The 14,344-nt window shown below is 42.5% G+C and overlaps 2 protein-coding genes across 19 annotated transcripts in view; one reads left to right on the top strand and one right to left on the bottom strand.

The window, feature by feature from the left end:
• The window catches only part of MCPH1 (microcephalin 1), a 248,781-nt gene that overhangs the window by 114,348 nt on the left and 120,089 nt on the right, over nucleotides 1-14,344 (top strand). For 2 of the 17 annotated variants that reach the window (XR_011378485.1, XR_011378484.1), the window contains exon 14: nucleotides 9,082-9,201. The exons of 11 other annotated variants lie outside the window; for them this stretch is intronic. Coding sequence is in view for 3 of the 6 variants with exons in the window: in XM_070048126.1 (XP_069904227.1) it covers nucleotides 4,213-4,434 (222 nt within the window). In the remaining 3 variants the exon portion in view is untranslated. Of the gene's footprint in view, nucleotides 1-4,212; nucleotides 4,489-9,081; nucleotides 9,202-13,857; nucleotides 14,190-14,344 lie in introns of those variants that run through there. 4 more of the 17 variants (XM_051832690.2, XM_070048133.1, XR_011378486.1 and 1 more) reach the window with 3 other exon arrangements.
• The window catches only part of ANGPT2 (angiopoietin 2), a 58,577-nt gene continuing 44,965 nt past the window's right edge, over nucleotides 733-14,344 (bottom strand). For both annotated transcript variants that reach the window (XM_002720896.5, XM_008274180.4), the window contains exons 6-9: nucleotides 9,540-9,641; nucleotides 8,866-9,032; nucleotides 4,483-4,613; nucleotides 733-1,817 (exon numbers count right to left, since the gene is read on the bottom strand). In XM_002720896.5, coding sequence (XP_002720942.1) covers nucleotides 1,657-1,817; nucleotides 4,483-4,613; nucleotides 8,866-9,032; nucleotides 9,540-9,641 — 561 coding nt within the window. In that variant the 3' untranslated portion in view covers nucleotides 733-1,656. The remainder of the gene's footprint in view (nucleotides 1,818-4,482; nucleotides 4,614-8,865; nucleotides 9,033-9,539; nucleotides 9,642-14,344) is intronic.

Raw genomic sequence — 14,344 nt, 5'->3', positions numbered from 1 at the left:
ATAGTTCTAAAATAAGAAGTTCTTTGCTTAATTAAATAGTTGCCGGGAAAGTGCAAAATGGTGGAAATGGAACAGCACCTGGTCTTTGCCAGTGTCCACAGATTGACTCAGAACACAAGGAACTCGTCCAACCATGTCTGAGGGGAATGAAAGGGTAATGTGAATTACAGAGGAAAAATGGCTTACAGGCAAAGTAATAGAACAGTGGAAGGTGAGGGAGACCTGCAGTGAATTCTGGTTACAGATTTGACTCTCAACTTCTCATCACTTGACTCAAAGACAGACATGTGAGGAATTGTTTGCAAATTAGAAAGTTTTGCACAGGTGTTCATTAGCATTAATTGTACTCTTAAAAACTTTAGAAGAAGGTAAAATTCTAGAAGTGTAGGGTTCGGGGGTCCTGAGAGTGAAGCCGTGTTTCTCAAAATGCTCTCTAAACATTTGAACATGTTCTGAACATCAGGTTTTGTTTTTGCATCCAAAACTCTCCAAAACATTTGCTTTTCCTTTTGAGTTTGCTGACAGATGTAAAAACGTCTTAGTAGTGCAAATTATTTTTTTCCTTAAATAAATTTAGGGGTGGTTCTTGAGAAGTATAGCTTTGTAAGTGTCTTGAATAGACATTTGTTTTTCCTCAAACACAAATTAATGCTAACTTAGTTTTCTAAAGCACATCTTACTAGAAGAGAACATAGGTCTCTGTATTGGATTAGGAAAACATAATACAGTCTCTTTCAGGGAATTAAATGTATAATTTTTTTTATCAATAAAATCAAACTTTTCCTTATGCGGCACAACCAGTTGTTTCATAACAGAATTACAAAATTGTAAATATAACTGTCAAAGTTAAACATAATTTTCTCACCTAATAAGTTATATTTAATTACTAAAAACACTTTCATATTTAACAGCCAGGCAGAAAAAAATAGTACAATCTTCATATAAACTAAAATGGTACACATTTCTATAGGCGTTATCAGAGATCCTGGAAATTTTCACCTTTTATGAACTTGAAATATGTATTTGAGCATTAACTTAAAACTAAGCTTTCAAAATATGTGTAAATACGCAGCTTTCAAAATGAAAATTTGAAGCACCTAAAAGGAGGAGCAAAAGTGCACTAACTATGCTTTTCCAAATATTAAACGGCTAATAACCACTGCTGTATTCTCCCTGAATATATAGTATATTTTTATGGCTTAGAGGATATTTCCTTCCTTTTAATTGTGATAGTGATGCTGAATTCAGGACATAAGGATATTTACACAGTCTATAAACAGTGCTTACAAGAATGCAGTTCCAAGATTATCTGTACTATACAACATAAGTGTTCTGTTTTCCAGTTATTTACTGATAAACTCGCACATAGCATTCTTGGTTGTGACAGCAGAGTCTGTGAATTGTCAGTCTCTCAACCTTGAGCTCATCTTCTCCTAGGTGTCCACTACATCACCACGCCAGATCATGGCCTGTTTTGAGTTTTGCTTTGGTTCATTAAGTGACAAAGTTCACGGGCGCTGGTCTGAGGACAGGAGTCCCACAGGCTCCGGGAGTGCTGTCCAGGCGGCTGAGGAGACAGCGTACAGCGGTGCCTTGCAGTGCTTTGGGGTGGATCCGGAAGTGTACAGCACGGTCTTCCTGGGTGTGCACGGGCATTTAGAAGTCTGCTGGTCGGATCATCATGGTTGTGGCCTTGAGCGAGTAGCCTGACCCTTTCCAGTAGTACCACTTAATACCATTGAACTTATTTGTGTTCTGCCTTTGTGGATAGTACATTCCGTTCAAGTTGGAAGGACCACATGCATCAAACCACCAGCCTGTGAAAAGTAAAACACAGTTGGAATTAGGAACTAGGTAAGGACAGCTCTGACCGTGGAGGCAGTAATACTCAGCTGCACCATAGTCACATCCCGTGCATTTAAAGTAGGTGTATGCAAATCGTCGTGTGTGTAGAAGGCACTGCATTGGCAGAAGTGTGGCTTTCCAACTCTGCTCCCATGCAGCCGGAGTGCTGTCTTGGCCAGTGCTGCCACAAGCTTGCTGGCTCCTTTTTGCTTGAGCTTTGTGGAAAGACCTATTTTCTAGGCATGCCTCCTCTTAATCCTGATTTGGTGATGCCCCACACAATGGGAAGTTTGGATGAGCAAAACCTAGAACCACTGAAGGACTCTGGACCATACTCCTGGGGACTCGGCCAACTCAAGCTCCCCTGTACCAGGAGTTGCTTTGAAAGTTGAACGATAACCCAAGATGTTAAGTGCTCAGAGGAGTTAAATGGAAAGCAGTAGAGAGCTTGTTAAACTGTAGGTAAAACCACAGAGAGTACCTGCACAACTGAATGAGGGTGCAGCCCTATCCACACCTTCATCCCCAAGCAGAGCCTACAGACAGGAGCCTGCCAGGGCCAGGCTTTCGAGAGAAAGCAGTGACCCGTCTGGACTGCATGTGTCAGTCTGAATAAGTCTCACAAACCCTGTATTGAAGGGACAACATCCTACCCGTCAACACTGATAGCGATTTTTAAGATACTGAAAACAGTAACACAATCATTATTGAGATCACTGTAGTAAAATAAAGAGAAGGAACCTCTTCCCCAGTGGCAAATAAGGAATGGTCTTGGCAGGGCAGCTTCTGCCTCATCCGACTTTAAAAATACATATAAAATGCTTGCACCGTGGAGCGTGTGTTATTTTGCTTGGGTGCCTCCGTTCTTTGCCGACAGTGAGCGTCCTGTGACTTGTGTGATGCCGGTTGATGTAAATGTGCTGAGGTTCGGATGTGTGGTACAGGATTATCCTGAGCCTTAGCTCTGCTCTCTTTGGAGCCTGTTGTGTGACCTATCTTGAGAACTCACTGTCCATGCAAAACACTAGCTGCTCGTCAGCCCATTTCGTTCCTGGTCCAGTTCAGTGCTAGGAACTTGGCCTCTTTACAGTCGAGACCATTTTGCTTTCCCTCTTGGGCTGTGTTTCCTCTCCCCAAGTCTCATTTTTAGTTCCATTCTCAGCCCCTAAATCTTGATTTGAGTAAATAAATACATTGTTCCCTTGGTTATTAATGTCGTTCTGCTCTCCTGAGTAGCTCACAACATCGGGGTGGTCTGCAAACCACCAGGCTTGGAAAACATTGTGAATGTCTGGCGCCCCCAGCCCATTCCTCCTCCCTTTGGTTGGCTTTAAAAAGGATGCCTATATTAAGTTGAGGACAGCAAGCAGCTTTTTATAAAAGTCACTGTGATAGCTTTCTCTCCTTGAAATAGTTGTAACAGGGAAGATTTGTGTAGATAAGGGTACTTCAGAAATTTCATAGACAATGCCTACTATGAAAAAAAATCATGCATGGACTTCAAAAACAACTTTTGTACCAGAATGAACTTATGTTTTAATTCTATTTTTTCATGAAGTTTTTGAAATTACCTCTTATCATTTCAGAAACTGTAGTATTTTTTGATGGAGCCCAGTTCCCTCCACTTTAAAGACATGAAAATTAGTGAATTCCATATTATTTTCATAAATAAATCCTCCTTTTTTTTATTACAAATGGTTCTTACCTGGAGTAGAAATACACTGTAAGGTTAGATCTTTAGTGTCTACTCAGTAGCTGATATTTGTAAAATATTTTGGCTGTAAGCCGCTACCTTTGGTTTTCCTGGGTGAGCGTTCAGTTTGTGTGCTCCCCAATTCAAACCCTGCCAATTCCTGTCCACGCTCATGGTAGAATGTCTGTTGCTGCTTTACATCTCCTGATATTTTTAAGAACTAACTTCACAGGGCTTGCCAGACGTCTTGTGTCATTCACTACTTTTTGCTTTCTGTTACTCAATTTCTAAACTTCCAAAAATCAGACAAATAAGTATCAGCTGGCTGATACCCCTGAACTCTGAATACTGTGTCAGCCATCTAAAGACACTGCTGTAACAGTCTTTTACTTTAGGGAATAGTTTCCATTTTCATTTTTAAAGCAATCTGACACTGATGCTGGAAAACAAGAGAGACCTTAACTTAAAAATGGACAGTAACTTGCTTTCATTTGATGGATCAGAAAAGCAGTGTGGTTGGTTTGTGCCTCTGTAGTTATGCTCATTTGCTGTGTTATCAGTAATCCTTAAAAGGCAAATCCCTTGCTTGAGCGTTACTCTGTTAATTGGAAATATTGCTGTAGTAATGCATCTTTGTCATCCTTCTGGTTGCCATTTTGAATTTTTTTATAAAGCAGGGTGGAATCAAGTCTTCCTCAGCAGGCACAGACTCAGGAGAGCCCACTGCGTGTCTGGGTCCCTGGCCAGACTGGTCCTGCGGAGACAGTCTCCTGCTGAGGATTCCAGCTCCATGGCACACATCGCATCTTGAGAGCGAAGAACACGCTCACCTATGTGAATGTTGGACCCTGTCACCAGTCACAACTGGAAGTCCATGTCCACCTCCCCCTCCATGAAGCTGTTCCTTGCCAATACAAATAGGAAGACAAAAAAGTCATCCCTACCTCCTGTTAGCATTTGTGAACATTTGCAAATGCATTTGTCATTGTCTGCATCCTTTGTGCTAAAATCATTTCCTGGTTGGCTGATGCTGCTTATTTTGCCGGCTGTCCCCGTAAGTCCTTTAAGGTGAATCCTGGAAGCATGCAAAGGAAAAAATAAAAATTGTCATGGGCTAGGGTTGTTGATTTACCATCGTGGAAAGTTTTCCTGATGAAGAATTCCATTCTGCAGAAGCTTGTGTTGTGCTGTTTGATCTGTGCACTCAGATGCCTACTCTGGACAAAATATTTTGCACCGGTATAAACAGGAACCAACTTATCATCAAAATCATGTAGACAGGGATGTTTTCACAAAAATGTCAACACATAGCACTTGCACAAGTATCAGCAGCAACTGTAGGGCCCTGTAATTTATGTTCCTGCTGTTTTCACATAAACAGAAGGGGCGGGGTGGAGATGGGGGGTAGGGAGACACAGCAAGAGAATCTCTCCCATCTCCTTTGTCCTCATCCTGGTTAGAGGGAAGGGCCTCAGATGACTGGACAATCCTAGACACTATTGTTTTCTGCAGGGATGGCTCCAAGGTGGGGAGGGCAGCAGACATCAGGGAGTGGGCATGGAGTTTGGTGTAGAAATCTGCAGAACTGGGACGGATGTAGCATAACAGGTTAAACCACCACCAGTGATGCCGGCAACCCATATGGGTGCTGGTTCTAGCCCCAGCTGCTCCACTTCTAATCCAGCTCCCTGCTAATGTGCCGGAGGGAGGGGTGGGGAATTGTTGGATGTCCCAAGTGCTTTGGCCCTTGCACCCATGTTGGAGACCCAGATGAAGCTCCTGGCTCCTGGCTTGGGCATGGTTCAGCCAAGGCCATTGTGGCCATTTGGAGAATGAACCAACAGATGGAAGATCACTCTCTCTCTTTTCTTTCTCTCCCTCCCTCTCTGTAGCTCTACCTTTCAAAGAAATAAAATCTGCAGAGCTGTGCAGATAATAAACTCTAAGGCTGCTTTGCTTGATTGCTACACAGCACTACAATAAGCCTTTTTCAGTGTGGAGAAAGAAACAAGTACCACACTAAACCACTAGACACCAACAGCCCAGACTTTGGAAATATTGCTTATCTCCATGATCTGTGTGCCAACAAGCAGAAAACAAGGTCAAGAAGAATGTGTGATTTAAAAAAAAAAAAAAAAAAAATTCCCATAATGTGCTTGAGTCACTGCTGCAAAAAAGCCCTTTGGCAGATGGTTCAGTTCGGATGAGCTTGCGCTCAGGTGGTGAGGACAGCTGTGGTCAGTGTGATGTCACTGTGCTAGCTCACAGGGCCTGGCACACTGAGTCCCCACATCCTGGTGGAGATACAGTCACATGAAAACCAGACAGGAATTCCATGGGGCAGAATCCTGCAGTGGGGGGAGGAGAAGTGTCCTGTGGGTCCCTCAAATTACACTTGTTTTTGTGGACGCTGCTGGCCTCTGCTGACCACTACCTATTGTAATTTTCAAGGATTCATATTGGGACAGAGTACAGAGAGCATAGGAAAGGTCAACCCACTTGGATGCATCTGCTCACATAGGTGGTCCTGAATGTGCGTGGCAACCCCTAGAGGCGGGCGCCATGGAGGTTCAGGGATGGGAGCTCAGCCAGGGGTAAACTCCTAAATTGAGAGGCTTGGATCTGCACAATGACCTGACTGTGCATACCTTAATCCAGTTGTTTGTGTAGTGAGGAAGAAGTCCTGTAGAGATCGGGGTGTGGAGCAGAGTTCCTTGAGCGTGAATCTTACGTAACTCTGGGGTCACTTAGACTTATTTATTTATTTTTTTTTTAGCAGAGTAGCATAGAAGTTTCATCACAGGGCACTAATGGTCTGAATCTCAACGTTTTTCTGCGTTATCAAATACGAGGCTGACCCCTAGCACAATCTCTAGATGCTGGCTGCACAGAGTCAGTTTCATAAGCACCCAGCATCGATGTGGTTTTCAAACACTTGGCTTTCCTTCCAGCCTTGTCTCATTGATCATGGACTTGAGATGAGCTACCCTTGCTTGGCCCCCTTTTATCTCTCATGTCTGCTCTGGGCAATTTCAGCTCTCATGGAACTCATTAAACGTCCCCAAAGGCAAGCAAAATAAGGGAGAATACTATTTTTTATTAGCCTGTGTTAGAGAGGTTGTGTAATTTTAGATCATTTTGTGGCTCACTGGTTTAAAGTGCTTTCTTTTAATATTTGGCTATTGAGAGTAGCTGCATTCTTGACATTGCTTTAAATGGGTTATCAGTTGATTTTATATAGCAGTGAAGTAAACTGTCAGAATGTGAAAAGTGGCCCATTTTTAAGGTTTTATGGACAAATAGCTTATAATTTTGTTAAAAAGAACCATGTCTTATTGATGCCTTTGTCTGTTTCCTATAACATATATTGTTCAGTTTTCCAATATTTGGGAAACACTTCCTTAGGAAAAAACTACTTCATATAGTTGGCATTCTGAAATGTAGTGCTCAAAAGTTTTAGTCATGTCATTCACTTAACACACGGACATCATATTTTATTAGGAGAGTAATTTTTGATGAAATGCTAACTTTACATTGCCAAGTCAATTGAGCTCACACCACTGTGTGTTTTTTTTAAATGGCATATTCAAAAACTGATTGAATTTCTAAAGGAAATATCTGTTAAGGCTCATCCCAGCTTAAAGTATTTTTAGAATGTCAGCATCAAAGGGTAATGACCCATTTTGTAAAATCGTCCTATACAAACAAGCTAATCCTTAATTTTGTGTTTTTTTTCTTTTTAATTCCTCTGTTGAAGATTTCTAACTCTTGCCAGTTGAGAAAATATTTAGCTTGGAGGGAAAACAATGACCACTTGCACTCGTGTCTCAAAATTCATTGGAGTCAAGTTGGACCTGCTGTGAGGCCCAAGCACCTATCTTTCCATTCTTCTGGGTTGCCGCCTCTACAGGCGAGCCATGCTCTCTCTGTGGTGAACACCGAGGCAGCAGGCTTCATGGGCCTCTGAAAGTCACATCGGCTTTTGCTAGCTTTCCAAAGCATGCATCTGCATTTTGGTGCATCATGGGTAACACAGGGCACACTGATACTTGTGGTTCTGTGTTACTCAGGTGCCCTGACTGTGAAAGCCCGGTTTCCTCTGCTTGTGCTTTGTGCCCTTGCTGTGGGAAGTCAGCTCAGGACTTGGAAATCACCTTTCTTTTCCACACAGTTCAGATATTGGGATTTCTGTTGAGCAGAGGGTCTGATCTGGGCATTAAGGAAATTGGAAGGGACTAAAGACCAGATAATGAATGTTTTCTGGAATGTTCCCATTGAACTTGATTTTTCTCTCCCTTCTTACTGGGGGTGGGTATTTCACGGTGTCTGTTCCACCATCAGCACACACTGTTGCAGAATGGTGTTGGTGATAGCCATTCTTAGACTACCCGGCACACACCCTCCCTTCCCTCTGTCCCTCACATGCAGTTAACAGTGCCTCCATGTATTCATGTACTGGCATTGTATTCATGTCTTGCATATACCTTGTCAAATCCCTTTGCTGCTATCTCAACTCTTAAGGCGTTTTAGACCAGCAAGTAAATTCCTAGTTGAGGTTGCCCGTGGACAGGCAGGTGCTCAGAGAGCACAGTGAATCTGATGTTCTCCGTAGCACTCCCACCTAATTCTGCCATTTTTAAGCTTGGCAACTAATCAGGGAATGAATGCAGTTGAAAGTTTAAACTTGAAACATAGCTTTAAAAATTTCTTGGAAGAAAACAATATACAAACATACTTCAAATAGCTCATGAAAATAGAATTTAAAGATAAGTTTATTTTGGTGCAAAAAAAATTCTGAAGTCCATGCAAATAAGGGGTCTTCAGAAAGCTCATGAAAATACATACGATGAAAAAACAATGCATGGATAGTCTCTCTGAACTTGCTAATGCATAGCTTTCCCATTTTTTTTTTTTTTGCATCAAAATAAACTTATCTTGTAAATGTATCTTTCTGAGCCCGTGAAGTACCCTGGTAGTCTCAGGTACAGCCACATGATATTCTGTGGTAGACGCTTAGCACTCATCCACTGCAGTTACTTATGATCCCCAGTGATCCACCAGAGCGGAGTAGAATTTCAGGACCAGCAAACACAGCAGGAAAAAGGACTCCTCACGAAGTTTGCCTTATATGGTTATAAGCAAAGTTAGAATTTTAAAACTAGAGAAACTTAGCTAAAGAGTTTAATAACTCTAACACACATTTTTTTTCCGTTTTATGATACTCTGAGTAGTTTACACCCTGCTTCAATGAATATGGCTCTCACTTTCTTGAATAATCACCCAGAAAAATCCCCTAATTTTTTTCAAATTATGATTAATTTACTCACCGATAATTGAATTCCTCACTTGAGAGGTAGAAATGTTCATACAATGAGTAAGCTTCATTCCCTTCCCAGTCTCTTAGGTGTATTTTAAGCACATATCTCTGCTGATTCGTCAGTTGGGAAACAAACTCGTTTCCCAGCCAGTGTTCTCCCGAAGGGTTACCAAATCCCTGTAATCCAAGTTGTAAAAGTCACTTATATCATTTATTTTTTCTTTAGGTATCTGAAATCAACAGTTCATCACTTTAGCATGGAATAAGATCAGACAGCAGAAATTACTTTCTGGACTGTGAAAATTCGAGGCCTTTCCATATAGCAAAATAGATTACATTGTAAAAGGTCAGTTTTAAGAATCTAAGGTGTTCCTGGAAGAATTACCTTTTGTATAATTAGAACTAGTTGGGGAAGCAACTGTGCAAACCTGAGTGTGAAGAGCTAAGTTTGCAGGTGTACAGAGCACCATAAAGAGCAGTCTACCAAAAAGAGCCGAGCCTGGCCCTAAAAACAAGGCCCATTTATGCTACTGTAACTCCAGTGCGGAGGAACTTCTTGTTGAAAAAACTGCACCAGAAGTCAGTGGTTAGTTTTGCATTTGTGGGTAAGGCTCTGAAGATCTTGAAAATTAGTTTTCACAGAGGAAATTATTTCTTTTCAAATAGCTTAAAGAATAGCCATACCACTTTATATTCTTTCCACGTCCTCTGGAAATCAACGCTGCCATCTTCCCGCCGCTGAATGGTCGTCCAACCACCACCGCCCGTTTCCATGTCGCAGTAGGCCTGCCAGGGGGACACAACATTACTACCACAGGGAGTGCACTGGTAACCCAGTCTTTGTCTTAAGTACCAGAAACAAAATGGATGTAGACACCTGTTAGACCACTCAGCCAGCAGGGTTCCGTGGGGTTAGGCCTGGGGTGAGAGTGTGTGTGTGTGTGTGTGTGTGTGTGTTTAAGAAATAAGTGGCATTAAGTAAATTGAAAGTGCTGATTTTGAAATGGTGATATGAAATAAATAGTAATGTTATGTGACATAGTAATGAAAATATGATTTTCTTGTCACTGTGTGTTCCAGAATAAAGACCCCGCCCATAGCTGACCCCAAAGCCTGATTGGACCTCACTGATCCAACAAGGGGAAACGCTTGTTCATTGCACCAAGTGCTGGTCCCTGTCAGCTCTTCCGAGGGCCACAGAGAGGGGATTTGCTTTCACTGTGGCGTCCTGCTGTGTTCTGAAGCTTCGGAGCCTCAGAGAGCATCTCATTTCATCCCTGAGCCCCAGGCCCGGGCTCCCATGTGCCCGGCCGTGTGACCGTATGATGCTGGTTGCAGGTTTCTCAGCACTTTGCTTGCCACCGTGGTCCTTCTCTACCTAACTCTTTTTATTTCTGCTTTTCAACTGGCTCAGTAGGTTTAAACTTTGTCCAGAGCACAGAATTCTTTGTCGGGGTAAGAGTATACATGCTCAATTTCAGCCCAGCTGGAATTTTATTATGAAATTTAAAACCCCTGAAAATAAGATTACATAGTTGTTTTTTTTTGTTTGTTTGTTTGTTTGTTTTTTATGATCCATTGTATGTATTTGAAAGGCAGAGTTACAGAGAGGGAGAGAGAGACAGAGAAAACAAGGGAGAAAGAGAGAGATCCACCGTCAGCTGGTTCACTTCCCAAATAGTTGCAACGGCCAGGGCTGGGCCAGGCCGAAGCCAGGAGCCTCCTCCAGGTCTCCCTCATGGTTGCAGGGGCCCAAGGATTTGGGGCATCCCCCACTGCTTTTCCCAGGCACATTAGCAGAGAGCTGGATCAAAAGTGGAGCAGCCAGGACTCAAACTGGCGCCCACATGGGATGCTGGTGTCACAGGAGATGGCCTAACCCGTTACACCACAATGCTGGCCTCCATAAATAGTTTCACATAATGAGATTATAAAAAGCAGAAAATGGTTTTCAGAAAGTAAGAGCATTTCCCTACAGCATACAAGGTATAACCTGTTCTTCCTCTGTTGTTTCCTATGGTCTTTTTGAAACTAATGCAGACAGTTTTGGCACCCTAAGCTTAAAAGTGTCTGTTTTGTAGTTACGAGATAGAGTGCTAGGGAAGGGAGCTAAGAGAGATCCAAGAGAACACCCGGTGCTATCCTTTGCTTTAATATGTGCATAAACATGGGCCCAAGGACCCAGCAGCTCTCTGGGGTCTCACTGCCGGTGGAGTGGGAGAACCGAGCAGGGGGACTGCCCCCGGAACACCCCGCTTTGCACAGGCTCCAGTCTGCCGTTAATCCTGTCTCTCTCCCTCTCTCTCTCTCTAGGAAGCCCAAAGGGCTCATCTTGCCTTTCCCAATGATCTTCCTGTCTGGAAAGACAGATGCCATTGAATAAATTTGCATTTATTAGTAAGAAAATTATTTCCCCATTTAAAATGAGTAAGAAAAAGTTGATCTGCTGGAGTGTGCGTAATACTGTTTCTGATGTTGTCATTGCTGCACACCGGTCCTACAAGTGCTGTGCCACAAGTGCTGTGCCAGATGCTCTGTATCTGAGATCTGCAGTCTCATAGCAATGATGTCGTAACTGCAGTCTTGAAAGGAGGAAAGTTAGTGAAGTTACATGAGATTGATCAAAACTCTTCATCTCGTAAATGGTGTAAAGGATTTGAGTAAGTTCTCTCTAATTTCTGATGGTGCAGTTTTTCTTCCACTACATCATTCTGCCAAAAACAGAGAAACTTGACCCTGTTGTTAATTGGCCAAAAGTCCCTCAGCACAGCTCCAAGTTGAAATCAGTTCATGAATAATACTGCTTTTTATTCGCCTGTGGTCAACAAAGTGGTCAGTGCTGCTTGCTTCGATGAATACACACGTCTTTTGAACAATCCATTTAGTAAAATAGCTGAATAAGCTGCATTGGTTTGTGGGCTCATGGGTATATGTAGAAGTTTATTTGTCTGTATCCTAAAGGATGCACTGGTGGATTGAAAGAATGGATGTGGTTCTTAGTGAGGCCTTCCTTGTTCCAAGAATATTTGACCCTTTAATGTCGAAATTACCTTTATAAAGCTACTGATACTTCAATATATGCTCCCTCATTCAAAGGACAAGTTGGTTTGCTATGGGAGTCAAGGCAGGACTCTCAAATGTCAAGAGTTGCTGCCAGTGTGTAAGTGATTTGAGCCATGTCACTATTCCCTGTGATTCCATCAGTGACCATGATAAGGCTATTAGAACAGTTTCTTAATACTTAGTCCAGATTTTTAAAACAAAGAAGATTATACAAACTGAAGCAATAATTGGGTCAAGAAACTTGAAAACTAAGATGGTTTTCAAAAAGAGTTATCTACATAGCCAAGAGATACTGAGTGAAAATGATTAAATAGAGATTACATCAAGATCAGAGGGGCAGAAGTATTCAGATAATGTCCCAGACTGCACCACTCCAAGTACAATAAACCTGAGGGCAGTTAATACTTCTGATTAGCACACTGTTGCATGGTTCAGGGACCTGCTTGCCATAAAGCTTGTTGTTTTTCTGCAAATAATGCATGATTTAAATGTTATGCTTTGGCTCTGAAGCCACAGTTAAGTAACTGATTAAATAGCCAACACACAGATAAACATCAGGAGTCAAGTGTCCTGTGAAATTTAGGGAAGGAAACTATTATGTTTGTAACTAGCAAAAGCATGCTCGCATGCTTCTGACAGATGCCGTCCTGCGGGGTCTGTCTCATACAGAAACATAAGACTGTTTTCCAAAGTGAAGTTGCAGTATTTGGCCTTCTGCAGGAAGATCTATCCAAAGGTCTGTCGAACATTTTTTTCTTTACTTAGACGAGCCAAGGCAAAGTTGTTGCCCTGCCATGCCGAGAAGCTGTTATCTTTGAGGGCGGTCAAAGCAGTAACTCACATCTCTCATTCCAAGGGTTGTCCCTCTGTTGTCACAGCCCCCAAGACAGGTGTATCATGCCCCTGTTACAAATTGTGAATCTGAGTACTCACAGGGTGGAATGACTTGTTCGGAGCCACAGCCTGGCAGACCTGGAATTTCAATCCAAGAGTCTTTGTGACTCTCTCTCCCAGATCAGATTGTCTTAAGTCTGGAAGGGAATTTAGTGGTAACCTGATCTCGACCATTTACTTTAGAAATGAGAAAATTGAGGTTTTGAAAGATTATTGTTCCCTGCTGTGTGAATGAGTTTATTTTACTGCAAATGTTTAAAGAGAATATAAATCCTGGTGTTTCCAACCTCTGTGACTCGCATCATCCCTGGGTGCTGGCTGTTTGTACTTTGAGGCAGGGTACTTCAGTCAGTCTGGGGAGTTTGTGGGGGCACTAGGGACATCCCTGCAGCAGTGTGACGCGAGCTGCGTCCCCAACATCACCCTCCCCAGGGGCATACCTATCCTCACTGTCACAGGACCCAGAACACACAAGCACCTGGTGACAGTAACACTGGAAGAACTGCCTTGCTAACCAGACATAAAAAGGGGGCAAAAGGCTCAATCTAGAGGCTTCCGGCTACTTCCTCATCTGCGGCCCACCATCCTCCCCCTGCACACTGCTTGCAGGCCACTCGGGATATTAACTGTTTTCAAGGTTGGTTGAAAGCAGCATGAGAGAATTAGAAAGATTTCTTTGGAAACTGTTATCTTGAATAGCATAATATTTTATCTTTTAAAGTCATAATCAAAGGTATATGTTACTGTATCAAATTCCACATCTTTAAAACCTTAATGCTTGTGTTTTTAAAGTGTTTCTCTTTGATATCATGTTGGCTATTGAGGATTATATTGAGTTCAAAAAGTTACTGGTTGCAGGAGCCTCTAAAACTTCCAATTTTGGTACAGTTTCCAGTGCATTTTCTGTAGTTGCATGTGTTGGTTCGATATGTAGTTGCTTTGATACTAGATGCAGACATACTTGTAGACATGTAGCATGTACAGTCATCCAATCTTGATACTCTTCACACTGACTCTTATGTAATATCATTCTACCTTATCACAGCTCTAAGAGAAACCACATTGAATATTCCTGGGGAATGCCTGGGGTCTAGTCATGTACCTGATTCTGATCCAACTTCCTGCCAATGCATCTGGGAGTCAGCAGATGGTGGTCCAACTGCCTGAGGCCCTGCCACCCACGTGGGAGACCTGGATTGGGTCCCTGGCTCCTGGCTTTGACCTGGCCCAGCCCTGGCTGTTGTAGGCATTTTGGGAATGAACCAGTGGTATGTGTGTGTCTTTCTCTTGGTGTGTGTGCATCTCCCTCTTTCTCTGTCAGTCTGCCTTACAACTAAATAACTAAGTAAATAAATAAATAAATCACACACAAAGAAATTTCCCTTTGGGTTTAGCTGTGTGTGCCCCCTGCCTGCTGCTAATTGCTGGCTGCTGCTTCATTTCACAAGCACTAACTGAACATAATTGAGCACCTTGGCATAAACAACCAATGCATAAGAAGCAAATGAATGCTGTCCTTGATGGTATGTTTT

Source organism: Oryctolagus cuniculus, chromosome 8 (genome assembly GCF_964237555.1).
Source record: "Oryctolagus cuniculus chromosome 8, mOryCun1.1, whole genome shotgun sequence".
Lineage (NCBI taxonomy): Eukaryota > Metazoa > Chordata > Mammalia > Lagomorpha > Leporidae > Oryctolagus > Oryctolagus cuniculus.
Note: the sequence above shows the minus strand (reverse complement) of the source record. Positions and strands in the feature narration are given on the sequence as shown.